General features: G+C 38.2%; 2 protein-coding genes across 4 annotated transcripts in view; one reads left to right on the top strand and one right to left on the bottom strand.

Annotated features, from left to right (window-relative positions):
• LOC121389967 (urease accessory protein D-like) overlaps positions 1-5028 on the bottom strand; it is an 18544-nt gene extending 13516 nt beyond the window's left edge. The window contains exons 1-3 of the mRNA XM_041521647.1: positions 4966-5028; positions 3184-3332; positions 1827-1985 (exon numbers count right to left, since the gene is read on the bottom strand). Coding sequence (XP_041377581.1) covers positions 1827-1985; positions 3184-3312 — 288 coding nt within the window. The 5' untranslated portion in view covers positions 3313-3332; positions 4966-5028. The remainder of the gene's footprint in view (positions 1-1826; positions 1986-3183; positions 3333-4965) is intronic.
• Positions 4585-18110, top strand: LOC121389966 (GTPase IMAP family member 7-like). 3 transcript variants are annotated; one of them, XM_041521645.1, is made up of 4 exons: positions 4585-4728; positions 12159-12241; positions 15086-16219; positions 16430-18110. In XM_041521645.1, the coding sequence occupies exons 2-3, from the start codon at positions 12184-12186 to the stop codon at positions 16207-16209; spliced, it is 1182 nt and encodes a 393-aa protein (XP_041377579.1). In that variant the 5' UTR covers positions 4585-4728; positions 12159-12183; the 3' UTR covers positions 16210-16219; positions 16430-18110. The 3 variants fall into 3 exon arrangements, with proteins under 3 accessions (XP_041377579.1, XP_041377578.1, XP_041377580.1); XM_041521644.1 differs by having other exon boundaries at positions 15086-18110; XM_041521646.1 differs by lacking the exon at positions 4585-4728 and adding an exon at positions 4959-5040 and having other exon boundaries at positions 15086-18110.

Here is an 18110-nt window from a genome sequence, read left to right as displayed (position 1 = left end):
TAATTAAAAAGTAATAGTATACCATATTCCACTGTTATCACACTTGTATACAGGGGGTATCTGACAGCACACAATCACGTTACAGTTGTAAAAACACAATATACTGCATTTCACTGTTATCACATTTGACGTGGTTAGCCATCTGTCTACAGGGTGGTAGGTAATGGGTTCGGATCCCAGTCGAGGTATGGGGGTTTTTAATCCAGATACCGACTCCAAACCCTGAGTGAGTGCTCCGTAAGGCTCAATGGGTAGGTGTAAACTACTTGCACCATCCAGTGATCCATAACTGGTTCAACAAAGGCCATGGTTTGTGCTATCCTGCCTGTGGGAAGCGCAAATAAAAGATCCCTTGCTGAAAGAGTAAAAGAGTAGCCTATGTGGCAACAGCGGGTTTCCTCTCAAAATCTGTGTGGTCCTTAACCATATGTCTGACGCCATATAACCGTAAATAAAATGTGTTGAGTGCGTCGTTAAATAAAACATTTCTTTCTTTCTTTCGTTATCACATTTGAATACTTGACAGTACACAATCACATACATGTACTTATAATAACACAGTACACTGCATTTCATAACATGCATAAGAATGTTATAGAGAAAATAAATTAATTAATTAATTTAATATCACCGTATAATTGTGCTCAACAATTTATTTTAAACATTTTAAAGTTGCATTCTCAAAGTTGCAAGTACCATATTTCGCTATTTTCACAAATTAACTGATCCAATCTTTACAAATTAAATCAAGAATATCGAAATTTTAATATATGTTGCCACTCTGTGGTTTTCTTAAGAGTCTTTGGTAAAAAAAACTAAAAAAAAGTAAAAGTAAATAGAAAATGCAATTCAAGTCCAAACCATTATGTCATATGTTAACCTGCTGGTCAATCTTGTTGGATTTTGCAATTATATAAATTTATGAAATAGTAGTACTTGCATGAAATAATATTTTTTGTGGGCATGGTAAAATCTTTTCATTTTACAAGAAAAAGTTATAAATATTTTTTGTCATCATGCAACTTTGAGACTATACATTCTCCTTTACACATGGGGCAAGACGTAGCCCAGTGGTAGAGTGCTCACTCGATGCGCGGTTGGTCTGGGATCGATCCCCGTCGGTGGGCCCATTGGGCTATTTCTCATCATAGCCAATGCATCATGACTGGTATATCAAAGGCCATGGTATGTGCTATCCTGTCTGTGGGATAGTGCATATAAAAGATCCCTTGCTGCTAATCGGAATGAGTAGCCCATGAAAAGGCGACAGCAGGTTTCCTTTCTCAATATCTGTGTGGTCCTTAACCATATGTCTGACACCATATAACCATAATTAAAAAATGTGTTGAGTGCGTCGTTAAATAAAACATTTCTTCATTTTTTTCTTTACACATGTAAAATGAAGTAAATTCTTAATAAAGGTGGTTTTAGGGGGTTTTGTTTGTTTTTTCTTTACACGTGTAAAATGAAGTAAATTCTTAATAAAGGTGGTTTTAGCTTGAGGGGTGGAACATAGCCAAGTGTTAATACACTCACCTGATGCACAGTCAGTCTGGGATCGATCCCTGTTGATGGACCCATTGAGCTATTTATTGTTCCAGCCAGTGCACCAAAAGTATTATATCAAAGGCTGTGGTATGTGCTATCCTGTCTGGGATGCTGTATATAAATTAAAAGATCCCTTGCTACTAATGGAAAAATGTAGCGGGTTTCCTCTCTAAGACTATATGTCAGAATTACAAAATGTTTGACATTCAATAGCTGATGATTAATAACTCAATGTGCTCTAGTGGTGTTGTTAAACAAAACAAACTTAAACTTTTTACCTTGAGTGATTCTGTACTTGTGACCAGTCCACAACAGTGACAGCCAATCATAATATCCAGATTGATGTGGTCACCACCCACCAATCCACCTCCAAATGTGACTGGATAAATCCACTTACAGTTACTTTGATTGGCATACTGGGGAATAATAATTTTCAACTGCAAAAAAAAGAAGACAAGAAAAAAGAGAGTTAAAATCAGTGTATTTTATAATTATATTATATGTGATTTAAATTTTCAGTCAGATAACTTGTACACAGTACTCATACTTACAGGTGCATTTCAAAAACCAATTTGAGATCAAGACGCATATGAACCACAGACTCAGTTAATGTAGAGTTTTTTAATAATGGTGAGACTACCGGCTATAAAGATTTACTGGCAATGACACCCGGCATGGAAAACAGACTGCATGTTTAGTATTAGTTGTCAAACATGAACATCAATACAAAATTTATAAAATCATCAATAAAAATTGCAGTGAATTTAAAGTGTCATAGTATTAATTAATATAACATACCACAAAAAATTTTTTTTAAAATTTAAATATTTGAATGTTATGGACATTGAGTAGCAAGGGGAAAGAAAGAAAGAAATGTTTTATTTAACGACGCACTCAACACATTTTATTTACGGTTATATGGCATCAGACATATGGTTAAGGACCACACAGATTTTGAGAGGAAACCCACTGTCGCCATTACATGGGCGAGTAGCAAGGGGAAGGACGTAGCCAGTGGTAAAGCACCATTCCGGATCAAACTCCTGTCGGTGGACACACTGAGCTATTTCTCATTCCAGCCAGAGCACACGACTGGTATATCAAAGGCTGTGGTATGTGCTACTCTGTCTGTGGGATGGTGCGTATAAACGATCCCTTCCTACAAATAGGAAAATGTACATATGTAACTACAAGTTAATTCGGGCAAAAGCCAGACTGCCCCCTTACAAAAATGGGAAGGAAGGAAATGTTTTATTTAACGATGCACTCAACACATTTTATTTATGGTTATATGGCGTCAAACATATGGTTAAGGACCACACAGATATTGAGGGAGGAAACCCGGCTGTCGCCACTTCATGGGCTACTCTTTTTCGATTAGCAGCAAGGGATCTTTTATATGCACCATCCCATAAACAGGATAGCACATACCAAGACCTTTGATGTACCAGTCGTGGTGCACTGGCTGGAGCAAAAAATAGCCCAATGGGCCCATTGACAGAGATCGATCCCAAACCGACCATGCATCAAGCGAATGCTTTACCACTGGGCTACGTCTCGCCCCACAAAAATGGGAGCTGGACACCTGTCCCCTGGATACATGGTGACATGCCTGGATCTGATTGATTATCTTACTGGGTAAGCGTGCTGCACTTTCACAGCATCACTTTGACAATAGCCATGAGCCTGTTCTGGACATTCCCCGCATGCTGCATGAGCAGACTTCAGGATGACACACCCAACTCCTGGTCCATTGCAAGGCATATTGTCGTATCACATGACACCTGCAATTAAACAATCAAACAGTAAATACTATTCATTACAATTCTCGTGGTGTTGTGGTTACGTCGTCGGACATAAGGCTGGTAGGTACAGGGTTCGCAGCCTGGTACCGGCTCCCACCAATTAGAGCGAGTTTTAATGACTCAATGGGTAGGTGTAAGACCACTACACCCTCTTCTCTCACATTAACCACTAACAACTAACTCACTGTCCTGGACAAACAGCCAAGATAGCTAAGGTGTATGCCCAGGACATCTTGTTTGAACCTTAATTGGATGAAAATAAGTTGAAATGAATGAATACATTGAAAGAATAATATGTCTGTCACTCATAAACTATATTACTATACATGTATAAACAGATTAAACTCTGTGAAATAAGTGTATATGTATATATACATGTATGTATATAGATTCACATACTGACATTAAGAAAAAGGGAGACAATACAGGCATGTGTGCTAAGGTGTATGCCAGTGGTTAACTCCTTCCTGGCATGGATCCAGGTGCAGGGCCAAGGGGGTCATACTCAGGACAAAAAAATTTGGATTCAATTATTTTAATGAATGAGTGAATGAACGAATGAATGTAAATTTTTCATTTAATTAGTTGCAAATGACCCAATCATTTGCCCTAGTTTAGGACCCCCCCCCCCCCCCCCCCCCCCCACACACACACAAACACAATTCCCTGTAATGAACAACTGCATGACAAATGTTATCCCTCTCTCTATCGGTGCTTCGATTTGGGGGATATATCTGACGCCATATAACCGTAAATAAATGTGTTGAGTGTGTTGTTAAATAAACAATTTCCTTTCGATTAGGGGGCCGGACATTGCCCAGTGGTAAAGTGCTAGCTTCATATGCAATTATCTCGACTCGGATACATACCCGTCAGTAATCCTGTTGGGCTATTTTCCCATTACAGGCAGTGCTCCACGACTGGTATATCAAAGACTGTGGTATGTGCTACCCTGTCTGTGGGATGGTCCATACAAAAGATCCCTTTCTACTAATGAAACAATGTTGTGGGTTTCCTCTCTACGACTATATGAAACATTAAACAAATGTTTGACATCCAATAGCCAATCATTAATAAATCAAAGAGCTCTAGTGGTGTCGTTAACAAAAACAAACTTTAACTTTTGCTTCCATTATTAAAGTTCTTATAAATAAAACGCACTGGTCCCCATTAGCCCGATCCCGTTCACAGCATTACCTGAATTACACACGAAGACAGCGCCAGAATTAGCTCTGCATGTAGGCATTTCTAAAAATAACTTCCGTATTGAATGTTGACAGTCTTTGGCAAGACAGTGATCATTTTGATGTAATCATATCTTTGAGAAGTTAACAAAGAACAACAAATGTACTTTGACAACGACTTGATGTAATGTGTAAGTTGTTCATGGTGGTGTCGGATGACGCCATTCCTTAAATGATTTTGGGTTTTTTTTGCTAAACTCAGTAAAACTGCGCATTTAATCACGATTTCCGGAAATTATACCTCGGATTTTTTCTAAATATGGAACAATCCAGAACTTTTGTCCGGGCTTTTGTAAAGATCCTTCATTAGTGTACTGAACTATTTACGATGCAGTATACATGTATTACCAATACTGAACGTAACGTACCGAACAACCACAAATACTGCCACAGGTTTTAGGTTTTTTAACACGAAAAATGCACGAGTCGCCTATTCAGGGGAAGTAAGTACATTAGCCGAGTAGGGATCATGTTTGAGCGACTGCAGGAGGCAAGAGGCAAGATTGGTTTGCACCCGATATTAAATTTATGTGATAGAATAGAATACAGTCGATTTCCATGATGTTATTATTTCTAAACAGGGGTGTTTGAAGGAATTTGATATTGGGGGGGCAACTGAGTAGTTAATAGTCTAAAACTCCTTTTCTTTAAGTTTCTATAATGCTTTCTGAATTATTATTATTATTATTATTATTATTATATATATATATATATACTGGCGTCATATGTTTTCTATCCCCAAAAAATTTAAATATAATAAAAACAATACTTCGTACATACAATACTACTTTACCTTTCTCAAATCACATTAGTTTATTGTGAAAAACAGTGATAATTTCCCATGAACACCTAATTTTCCTCCAAAAACACTAGCTGCTAATTCATACAGGTGTTTCCGCTATATTTTTACAAACGTCATATGTTTTCGATAGTTTCATTGGCTGTCTATTTTTGTCCTTTTTATGGCAGTGAAGGGTCTATACTCTGTGCAACAATTTACATCAAAATCTTCTTTTGAAAATAAAATCATATAATGTTTGTAACGTAAAAAATATTAAATAGTCTTCAGACCAATAGACAGTGTTCACTTAAAACATATTTACATTATGTTTTCGTCATAGGCTAATGTCTAATCCTCTTGTTATACGTATCAACGACACCTAATAGTAAATTCAGACTGTCACCTTAAGTACTCTGACAGAGATACAGAACTATATATGTTCAAAAAATCTAATTCCACCAAACCACCTTTATTTGTAGTAAATGTAAATGCATATGTAAACATGCCCCCACCAGAAATTACCGAAAACGGAAAAGATCTTTGCTGTGAATGACATAAGAGGTAACCCAACCAGCCTTCCATATATTTTATTGTTCAGGGTAATGATCACGTGGTATATTGTTGAACTTTGGCAGATCAGATGTCAGTGTTGCAGACGATAACTTCGCAGGGATTTGTGATACCTGGATTTTGCTATGTGAGGCATTTCATTAGTACAAAAATATTGCATTACGAAAAACTGATAACATGCACACTATTTATGGTATTATAATTAAAACATAAAGTTAGCAGCTTGACTTGAAACATTTTTAATATTGTGAGGTAAAATATCGTTGTTTATGTTTATGTTTAGGCTGATAGTGACATAATATCTCGCATAATCTCGCGATACATGCAGTTACAAACAAAGTATCGAAAACATGTGTCGATCGAAATTGTATGATGGTACGATATATATATATATATATATATATACACAGTTGAATCCCGTTGGCTCGAACCCCGTCGGTGCTCGAGAAAGTGTTCGACCCATTGGGTAGTTCGACCGAACCATTCGGTCAACATCAGATATTTCCATAACGTCAGTTAGACAGTTGAATTAGATACAAATTGTGTAATACGTGTAAATGCACTGAAATCAAATAAATAAATGGCAAATTCTTAATCTGTATTTACATGAATTTATTACTAAACAACTTGAATATTTCAACAATAAAAAACGCAGCACTGTCCACTTTCCAGAAATGTATTCGTTTTCAAAATAAAGCTTTATGCTGAGGCCCGTTTGTCCACTAATTGTTTGATTGGTATCATGGTTCATCTAACAGTTGAAGTAACACTAGCTGTACTTGAAAGATCATTACCGATAGTCGCTTAACAAACAACATGACAAGTGTGGGGACGAAAGGATTGCATGGCTAGTGTTGCGATTCCCCGATTCATCTATGTCTGCGTCGTTAAATAAAACATTTCTTTCTTTCTTTCAATAGCTCGTTCCACTTAAATAATTAATCCGAAAGTTATAATAACCAACTGTGGAAGTGCAGCAATTGTTAGTCGTGTTTGGTGGTTTACCATAAGGCCAAATAAAAAAAAGAGTTGGTGATCGTCCCCGCCCGTACCTGAAAAATGTGCCTGCCCCTGAAATTATTTTATTTTTTATTTTGTTAAAAACTGTTACAAATGTGTCGAGATAGCAGCAATTCAACTTTCGTAAGCACCGTAACGGGTTAAACCATCACCAGGTCCATCTGGCATCCAGTGAAGGAAGTACAACATCCAGGCACATGTGCTGTTGACTGCTGCTCCCGCAAACGAAATGGTCTCCAGGGTTTTATAAAGTTTTTCACAGAAAAAAAATACCTCCCCCCCCCCCCCCCCCCCCCCCCCCCCCCCCCCCCCCCCCCCCCCCCCCCCCCACCCTGATTTGTGTGATCAAAAGGACGATCACCAACTATTTTTTTATTTGGCCTAATTGATATTTGATGGATCACCAGTTCGAGGGATATATAGCTATTAACATAGATGGGACCGACAATTTAGTTCGAGCGAAGGCTTATAGTCAACCCTGGACGTGTTCAGCCCTTCAGCAGTTAATATAAGGGTTTACCAAACAAAAAACTCGGGACTTTGTTTTTGGTTCGATCATTGTGGTGTGATCGACCCTTCTGAGGTCGAGCCAACGAGATTCTACTGTGTGTGTGTATATATATATATATATATATATATATATACACACACACACACACACACACACACACACACACGTGTATAAACAGATTAAACCCTGTGAAATAAGTGTATAGCTAGCTACGGCCCTGGTGGAGAGGGTGGGTGTGGGAGGGTTGCCCCTCTTGCAGATGATGCTGCAGCTAGGGATGTTCTAGCCCTAGTACTCTGACTGTAAGAGAGCTAGACAGACTTTTGGACAGTTATAGGCTCTCGTTACAGTCAGAGACCAAGCTATGTAATTTTCTTTCAATCGGTGCCCACCAAAGAGTAGTCAAAGATTCCCGCTCTAATTAATACCACAACAATCCTATGTTTGACATCAAAATGACTCGAATACATTTACATCGATCATTTTCGAGATCCCTTGATTAAAAAAATTTGACATATTAATCACTAATACAGACACTACACATTCGACTAAGCTTTGGTAAACTTCGGACAGCAGAATTCTAAGTTCACCGACCTATGTATACTGTGACGTAGTGCCACATGATTGCCCACTCAGCCATTCCGTCTTCCAGGGGCGTCTCATACGATAATACAAAAGTGCTTGACAATCAACAAAAACTACTAGAACACATTGATTCATTAATCATTGGCTATTGGATGTCAAATATTTTGTAATTTTATCATAGTGTCAGAGAGGAAACCCGCTACATTTTACCATTAGTAGCACAGGATTGTTCGTGCCAAATTTTATGCTTTGATACGCCCGTCTATAATGGGTCGAAAACAGACCTGTCAACTTTTAGTCAAGAGAAAGCAGGAGGTGTGTTGAAAAAGCAGGAGATTTTGTCAAAAAGCAGGAGATTTTTTAAATTCACACAATTTAACCCAAAATCGCAAGATTTAAAAAAAACATTATTACAATAAGTTATATGAATACTATATAATGTCATATATACTTGTTAACCTTGGATCTTGGCATTTAATTTTTATTTTTTTATTATTTTTTTTTATTTTTTTATTTTTTAAGTTTAAATATTATTATGATTTAATACACATTTAAAAAAAATATATATGTTATCCAAAAATGTGAAGAACATGAACAAGACATTAAAAAATTAATTAGTACATTTACGGTATTACAGTTACAGCCTTACAGGTTGCGTTACATTACCATTTACATTATTATTTGTGGTTAGTGTACCTAAGTACCAAAGACAAATTTATATAAATTTTTACTATCAGTTTTTACTATAATGAGGAACGGTGGCATGGTACTTATTTAAAATCATTATAATAATGCAATAAACATTGTATTTTCATTAATCATAAGTAAAACATCATTACAATTTACAGACATCATGTGAAATATACCAGAATTATACCCATTTCCGTGAGTAGGTTTATGTCAATGTCAAACACAACATTTTTTAATTGTAAAAAAATAATTTCTTGAAGTGTACCCTTATAACCGACATTTTACTGCACAAACATACAAAATTAACTAACACAAGTATGTTTATACAGCTAATTGGTCTTTTCGTTGTCTTGCTGTGACATGTGATTTTCACATGCATCGTGTGTATCACTGTTAACTCGGAGTCTGGCAGTTCAGATTCGTCATAGTTGCATTATGTAATCCAGTGGGAAGACATTTTACAATTCAGAGGTGTTATTAGAACTAAATTGGATAGTTTTTTTTTATATGGCAACACTGAATGTCAATACACAGCCTGTTGAATTAGCGGCAACACGCTTCGTAGCCATAACGATGGCAAAAAACATTATAATAAGACGTCATTTTATAAACTTCTTGTGCTTTTTTAACAATATAAATAGGCTATCCCACACTTCTCACTTTGGCAAAGGTTAAACAGTCGGGACAATTCGGCCTGTTACATTCTCAGAAACTGAAAGTAGTCGACATTTTCCGAATGAGAAAAAAAGGCAGAGTTACTTCTCTTATGTTATTTTGACAAAAGAGGATCGATTTTTTTTTTTATGCTTACAAAAATGTCATTTAACAGGAGAATTTGTCTCCCGCATAGGAGAAAGGAGATTTGATCAAATACTGGGAGACTCCCGCGGAATCCGGCAGGGTAGACAGGTCTGGTCGTAAATGGTATGGTGTTGTCCGTCCATACGCCCGTCTGTTAACTTTTTCTTGTCCGGATAATATCTTGCATACAGATGCATACAGGACCATCAAACCTTACATGTAGGAACAACTTGGGATGGCGGGATTCGAGTCTGTGACGTTAAAAACGTACATTATCCAAGAAATGAACTTTGAACCGAAATATCCAATATATACTCTTCAAAAAAAGAAACGCAAAAGGGTACAAATGGGTTATAACTCCGATTTTATGTTTCCTACTGGTTCATGCTTTGTGAATATAAGGTCATTGCATGTCCCAAACACATTCCCACGGTTACATTCGATAAAACGCAGCTACTGTACAATAAAGTTCCAAAATGTGAATATTCGCAAAAACGCAGCCACGTGCAAACCATGTCACCACTGCACGTGCAACATGAACACCGACAGTATAAAAGTGCAGGGTGTTCGCTTGCCTGGCCTCTGTATCTAGACGCAGGCGAATCCAGAACGGCCGTTGCCAGGGCATTCCATGTGTCCCCAAGCACCATCTCCAGACTGTGGGACCGTTACCAGCAACATGGATCAACACGTGACCTCCCTAGATCTGGTCGACCACGGGTCACTACCCCCGGGCAGGACCGCTACATCCGGGTACGCCACCTTCGGGAACGATTGACTACTGCCACCTCCACAGCCGCCGCAATACCAGGTTTGCACAGGATATCCGACCAGACCTTACGGAACCGCCTACGTGAGGTAGGAATTCGTGCCAGACGTCCAGTTCGAGGTGTCATCTTAACACCACAACACCGTCGACTCCGACTGCAGTGGTGCCAGATTCATCGACAATGGCCTCAACTGCGATGGAGACAGGTGTGGTTCAGTGACGAGTCCCGATTTCTGCTCCGACGTCATGATGGAAGATGTCGCGTGTATAGGCGTCGTGGTGAACGTTATGCGGCAAACTGCGTGCAGGAAGTGGACAGATTCGGTGGGGATAGTGTCATGGTGTGGGCAGCCATCTCACACACTGGCAGAACTGACCTGGTCCACCTGCAGGGCAACCTGAATGCACAGGGCTACATTGACCAGATCCTCCGGCCACACATCGTTCCAGTTATGGCCAACGCCAACGCAGTGTTCCAACATGACAACGCCAGGCCTCACACAGCACGTCTCACAACGGCCGAATGGGCCACCATCCCCCGGGACGTCATCCGTACTCTGGTTGGCTTCAATGGGCAGGCGGTGCCAGGCAGTTGTCAACACACGCGGAGGCCACACCCGGTATTGACTCCAGATGACCTTGACCTTGGTGGTGTGTCCTATCACTTACTCAAATGGACTAGAGTGAATTGTGATCAATCCTGCAACATTTGGTAATTATCGGACTCGCCATTCAATAATTAAATCAATTCTCCAAATGTTACGACAATGTGGTTTTGCGTTTCTTCTTTTGAGGAGTATATGTAAGTGTTACCAAAGAGGCTATGTATAAATGTAATTGCACTGAGATGCAATGACACGTGTGAATATTTAACTATTATAATTAAATAATATTGTTACATGTTGATACTTGTTTGTTTTGACTTTATTGAAAGATAAAAGTGATCAATTGTTATACTTTACATTTATCTAATTCCCAGCATTACTGGGTGGGGGGCTCGTGGGACCAAAAATATCTATATTTGCTAGTGTTACTTCTTTCTGTTATATAAGTCCGTAAAATAGGTCTATAAGACATGGAGGGAAAACAAAAGTCGAATGTGTGGACTGCAATATAATGGCATGGTTTGGCAATCATGTTCAGTATACTGGAATTTTGAGGCATAGTGCTATTTTACTTTATTCCTTAGTCTCATTAGGATCTTGGTATTCTGGTCCGGGTCGAGTTTGACTCTCGAGTACTAGAGTCCAGTATTTTGGACTCGTGGAGGCCCTAGCATGAATGTACATATTATTCCATCAGGTTTGCGACACTGTCAAGCTAGAGACAGACCAGTATTTACCCCCTCCACAAAAATGGGTTTGAATATAATTTTGTATAATATTATATTTTTAAAATCATGTTTTAGGACATATCACATGGTGTTATCGATCATGAAGATACTCTGTACGAAAATTGGGGCGGAATGTAGCCCAGTGTTAAAGTGTTTGCTTGATGCGCGGTCGGTCTAGAATTGATCCCTGTCAGTGGGCCCACCGTGCTGTTTCTCGTTCCAGCCAGTGCTCCACAACTGGTATAACAAAGGCAGTGGTATGTACTATCCTGTCTGTGGGATGGTGCATATAAAAGGTCCCTTGCTGCTAATCGAAAAGAGTAGCCCATGAAGTCGCGACAGCGGGTTTCTTCTCTCAATATTTGTGTGGTCCTTAACCATATGTCTGATGCCATATAACTGTAAATAAAATGTGTTGAGTGCATCGTTAAATATAACATTTCCTTCTTTTGTACGAAAATTAAAAATCTTGTCTTCACGATATTTGTTTTTTGTTTTCAGATGAATCAGAGTTCATGACCTAAATATGAGAGTGGATCCAGATGATTCAATGAGTTCCAGTACGTCTGCATCTTCTTCTACAGGTAATACACTGATTGGTTCTTTTCTTTAATCGGCCTCTGTGGTGCAGTGGTTAAGCCATCGGACTACAGGCTGGTAGGTACAGGGTTCACAGCCCAGAACCATCTCCAACCCAGAGTGAGTTCTTACGGGCTCAGTGAGTAAGGCCACTATATATACACCCTCTCCTCTTTTACTAACCACTAACCAACTAACAAGTAACCCACTGTCCTGGACACAGCTCAGATAGCTGACATGTATGCCCAGGACAGTGTGCTTGAACCTTAATCGGATATAAACACGAAAATAAGTTGAAATAAAAATGAATGTTTTCTGGGGTTTTTACCAATACTCCACGGCTGGCATATATCAGGGCTAGCTCTGGCACTCGCCAAATTCGCCAATTGCAAATTTTAAAAACAATTGGCAAATTTTATTTTAATTTGGGAAAATAATTTCAAGTCTTAATTTGGTACAAAATAACTGGGTTTCTGTAAGTTTAAAGGCATACTGTCACGGATTTAAGGACCTTATTTCTCTAAAAATCGATAATAAATAAAAATTACATTAATTGTTGGAAACCAATTCTAGCTATTGCATCACCTTAACTGAACCATGATGGAGTGAAATCCATGTCAACCCTCTCGGCAATTTTAGTTTTTGAATTATGGATCATTTCCATAATTCAATTATTTTTACAAAATATCATTAATAAATGGAGTATGGTGGTTATGAAGATGGTTGAATAATGTACATTTAGGGACAAATCAAATTATTTTTGTTCTTGTAATACTTTGTTGGACCATTAAATAGGTCAGTGGTGTGTGACAATATGCCTTTAATAGATAATTTAGCGAAATTTTCTGCTGCCCCAGAGCTAGCCCTGTACATACATATTCCTGCCACATTGTGTTAATGCACATATAAAAGATCCCCATAGTAGAAATTGGAACAACTACCCTGCAATTAACAAAATGTCTGCGGCAAAAATAAAACATGCTGTAAAAACAAAAAATTCTAATATAATTTAGTCTACAGCAAAAACAAGAGTGCTATAGAGAATTAAAATGTCCATGGCTTTGCTGATTGCTGTGGGTCAATGCAGGGATTGTGCAAGTAATGAGTCCAGTAGAATTGGTTTCATCCATGGGAGGAGTCATTAAAAAAAATGTATAATATATTAAGCAAGTGCTACTGTTTAGTAATTGTGGTTAGTGAGAGAGAAGAGGGTGTAGTGGTCATACACCTACACATTGAGTCGCTAATACCTGCTCTGGGTGGGAGCCGGAACTGGGCTGTGAACACAGTACATACCAGCCTTATGTCCGATGGCTTAACAGACCATATGACCAAGGCCGGTAGTGCTACTGAATTATTTTCACAAAAACTGTCAAGAGCAACTATAATATTTCACCTTTAACATGAACATAATTAACAAAAATGTTCATGCAAAGCTAACTTCAGATATTAGCAGTATATCAAACCATACCATCAATTTATTAAAATAATGGTTTGCACTCTCTTAAAAGTTTGATAGAAATAATATATCACTATATACAGGGATAGAAACTGTTATGCTTACCCATTGTCTCATATTTGTGTAAAATATACTTAAGCTACAGATATAAATATATACATGTATGGACCATTTTAACTTCAAAAAACAAAAATACATGACTTGTATACTCAGTAATCTGACATTTTGTTAAAAAGGGGCTCAGTGGTAAAGTGTTCGCATGGTGTGCAGTCAGTCTAGGATCGATCCCTGTCGGTGGGCCCATTGGGTTATTTCTTGTTCCCGCCAGTGCATCACAATCGGTGTAACAAAGGCCATGGTATGTGCTATCCTGTCTGTGGGGTAGTGCATATAAAAGATCCCTTGCTACTAATGGAACAATGTAGCAGGTTTCCTCTGATGACTGTGTCAAAATTACCAAATGTTTGACATCCAATAGCTGATGATTAATAAATAAATGTGCTCTAGTGGTGTTGTTAAACAACACTAACTTTAACACAGAACAGGTATGCGAACAGTACTCAGACGTCACACGATCAATTCTATTTCATGGAAATAGTCCACTGACTTTTTCTCCTAAAACATAATTATAGCTATTACGGTGGTGTCTTTTTGCTTTAAGTAAGATTTTACTTCTGAATCACCAACTCAAAGGCCATGGTATCATTGGTATGTGTTATCCTGTCTGCAGGATGGTGCATGTAAAAAATTCCCTGCTACTAACGGAAAAATATAGCAGGTTTCCTCTCAAAGAATAACCAAATGTTTGACATCCAATAGCCGATGATTAGTAAATCATTGTGCTCTAGTGGTGTTGTTAAACAAAAACAAACTTTAACTTTTATGCAGTAAGTCATTCCAGGAAAGAAGTACAAATAATATTTCATTACCTGGGGTACATTCCCCCACCTCTTTATGACACACCTGTGACATTGAACATGGTACTAATTACAACAAATCTTCAGCAGCTGTTAGCAATTTCAGAATGTGACAGTAGGTCCAGTAATATCTAGAGTTACAAATAAAATTCAGAATATAGTAATTTTTATCATTTACAAATGTATACTACTATACTTTATTATTATATAGTCATTTTATTGCTATAAATATAATACAAATGATGTGTCTCCGTCTGGCCAGTCAGTATATATTGTTATTAATTTATTATCAATTGTTGTTATTATAATATATGTTATATTATTCTTATCTCTGTTTGCTGACACCAGATTGTTTGGTATTGGGCAATAAACTGAATTGAATTGTGTTAACTATCAAGTAGTCATCCATCACTTGGCATAAAACATTCACTTAAATTGCTTAGTTCTGTTTAACATTTTCTTTCTTTTTTCAGATGACAGCATGGAACAAGATGAGTTGCGACTTATTTTGATTGGCAAAACAGGTTCAGGAAAAAGTTCATCTGGCAATACCATTCTTGGGTCAAAAGTATTCAAAAGTAGTTCTTTTGGAAACTCAGTAACTGAGGAATGTAGTTTTGGTACGGTGACAAGAAATGGGAAATCTGTGCTGGTTATAGACACCCCGGGTTTGTGTGGAACTGACAAGGATGAAGATGAGATCAAGAAAGAGGTTGTCAAGTCTGTGTATCTAGCAGCACCGGGGCCACATGCTGTTATTTACGTGTTCCCAGTCGGAGATCGGTTCACCAAGGAAGAGCAGAAAACCGTTGATTTGTTTTATCAATATTTCGGCAGGCAGGTCAGCAGTTACTTTCTAGTATTATTCACTAGAAAAGATTTCCTTGTCCGAGATGACATCAATGAAAAAGAATATCTATTAAACTTGCCTCCTGGTCTTGACCAGTTTGTTTTTGAATGTGGTGGCCGTACTGTATTTTTTGACAACTTTGCTGAGGAAACGGAAAAAGAAGGGCAGGTCCTACAACTTGTTGAAACCGTTGAAACCATTCTGAAGGCCAATGGACGTGGATACTACACATCGAATCTGCTGAATGAAGCTGAGAAAGAAATGAGACAGCGTGATGATTTATTCCTAAAAGATAATGAAGTGAACAGACAGAAAGAAGAACAGAGCATAAAGGACAGATACAGGGAACATTTGGAGAAAGAAGTGGATGCAAGAAAAAAAGCAGAAATTGAAGACAGCATCGAGGTTCAGCTTTCCAGCTTGCATAAATCTTGGGAGAAGAAAGCACGCAATGAATCGCGATCACAGATTACAAAAGGATTGTTCCTGGGAGCTCTCTTTGGTAGTCTTCTTGGTGGTGCTGTAATTGGGAGCTTGACGTATGGGAAAGTGGTTGCTGCTACAGCTGCAGTTGAGGCAGCCAAAGCTGCTGCTGCTGCTGCTTCTGCTGCTGCTCAGCGAGCAATGGAGCAGCTGGCCAATGCACCAGCCGCAACTGTTCAGAAGACAACAAGTGATGGATCTGCAATGGCATCTATTGCCTTACTGGCTCTTGGAGCAGTGCTGTCAGCAGTCTTGAAAGCATAAAATTCAGTGGGTTTTTTAGAAGACCAGTTAGTTAAAAAAAAGTGGAATTTTGCTATGTATTTCAGATTTTCTTGTAGTAACTTGCATGTATGCACGTACAGTTTGGTGTAGCAGGAATGAGATCTTTGGAACTTGATTGAACATGGTGTAAATGGTTCTATTGCCTTACTGGCTCTTGGAGCAGTGCTGTCAGCAGTCTTGAAAGCATAAAATTCAGTGGGTTTTTTAAAAGACCAGTTAGTTAAATAAGTGGAATTTTGCTATGTATTTCAGATTTTCTTGTAGTAACTTGCATGTACAGTTTGATGTAGCAGGAATGAGATCTTTGGAACTTGATTGAACATGGTTTAAATGGTTCTATTGCCTTACTGGCTCTTGGAGCAGTGCTGTCAGCAGTCTTAAAAGCATAAAATTTAGTGGTGTTTTTAAAGACCAGTTAGTTAAATAAGTGGAATTTTGCTATGTATGTCAGATATTCTTGTAGTAACTTATGTGTATGCATGTACAGTTTGGTGTAGCAGGAATGAGATCTTTGGAACTTGATTGAACATGGTTTAAATGGTTTTGTGCATTAATCATACTGTATAGCAGCATGGGTGGCAGAATTAATAGTATTACATTTATTTGAAATGGTGTCTGTTAAATGTAATTGTTGTGTTGTTAACATTGGTCTAGTGGCCCAAAACAGACCAGACCTTTTCATTGGAGAATGCTTACCACTGGAAATTTCGTAAAATTATATAAACATCAAGTAAGAGATTTAAGTAGGATTCCATATTCTAGAAAATCTTGTGTTAGACAGAAATACTTGACATTGATAGAAAGTGGAACCTTAGCTTGCATTTCTTCTCCCAGACAATATAAACACATTCTATATTATAAGCACATTTACAAGTATTCACATGTACTTATAGGTTCAAATGTATTGTATCATATGTATAGTAAGTACGCTATAAGCATGTACACGTATACACCTATTCGTACAGGTAAACACGTTAATGTGATGATTATATATGTATTTGAGTATACAATATTATATTGTTTTGCACTCTTATTGGAGAGTAACAACATCGCTGTATGATAATCAGGTTTGGAATGCAATAATACCGGTGTGTGATCTCTAATTACATCAGTTAGGAAACGAGTTCCCCCAACCAGGTGCAGTCAAAATTTTTGTAGAACTAGATATCAAAGTTTGGTACACCATTTGAAAGGTTGTTCTTTCATACAACTATTCTATCAACAATAGAACTCCTCATCATTTTATGTTTACCTACATTTGCTTAGCTACCCTCCTAAAACATGCATGGATTTGACCAGACTGGTACAAAGAGCCGTCATCAAGTTTCTCACTAAAGAAGGTGGAAAGAGCATATAGTTTGTGATGATGATCTATTCCAGAATTTGAATACATTTTTCCTTCTTCATACCTCAGTGGCGTAGCGTGGGTTGCCAACACCCGGGACAAGGCAAGTATTGCGCCCCCTAACCAGTGGACCGTTAGCTCTCCCCGAGTCCCTACCTCCAGTCCAGAATTCTGCACCCAGGGCAACGGCCCTGGTGGCTCCGCCCACGCTACGCCACTATGACACACATGCACCTGGTTTGTGGATAATGAAAGTTTGAAATGTGCTGATTGATGGGTTGGTAAAAAAGAGTTGCATTTTGCTGGCCTCAGTAGTTTGGAGGATAACTGGGCCAAATGAATTGAGATGAAGGATGATTGCATTCATAAGTATTGTACAAACATTTAGTTTGTCATCACTTTTATGCCTACCTAGTTCTACAGAAGTTTTAGCTGCCCCGCCTATAAATATTGACAAAGCACGCAACTGTGATTTATGGGAACTGTCATGACCTTGTAAAATGTTAGATTTTATACAGAGATGATTTTGAATGTC

The sequence above is a fragment of the Gigantopelta aegis genome, chromosome 15 (genome assembly GCF_016097555.1).
Source record: "Gigantopelta aegis isolate Gae_Host chromosome 15, Gae_host_genome, whole genome shotgun sequence".
Lineage (NCBI taxonomy): Eukaryota > Metazoa > Mollusca > Gastropoda > Neomphalida > Peltospiridae > Gigantopelta > Gigantopelta aegis.
Note: the sequence above shows the minus strand (reverse complement) of the source record. Positions and strands in the feature narration are given on the sequence as shown.

What these genes read in the sequence shown, in the direction of transcription:
- LOC121389966 (XM_041521645.1), top strand. Translation starts at nt 12,184, where the DNA reads ATGAGAGTGGATCCAGATGATTCAATGAGTTCCAGTACGTCTGCATCT. An exon ending in GTCTGCATCTTCTTCTACAG is followed by an intron (nt 12,242 to 15,085) that starts GTAATACACTGA and finishes TTCTTTTTTCAG; the next exon opens with ATGACAGCATGGAACAAGAT.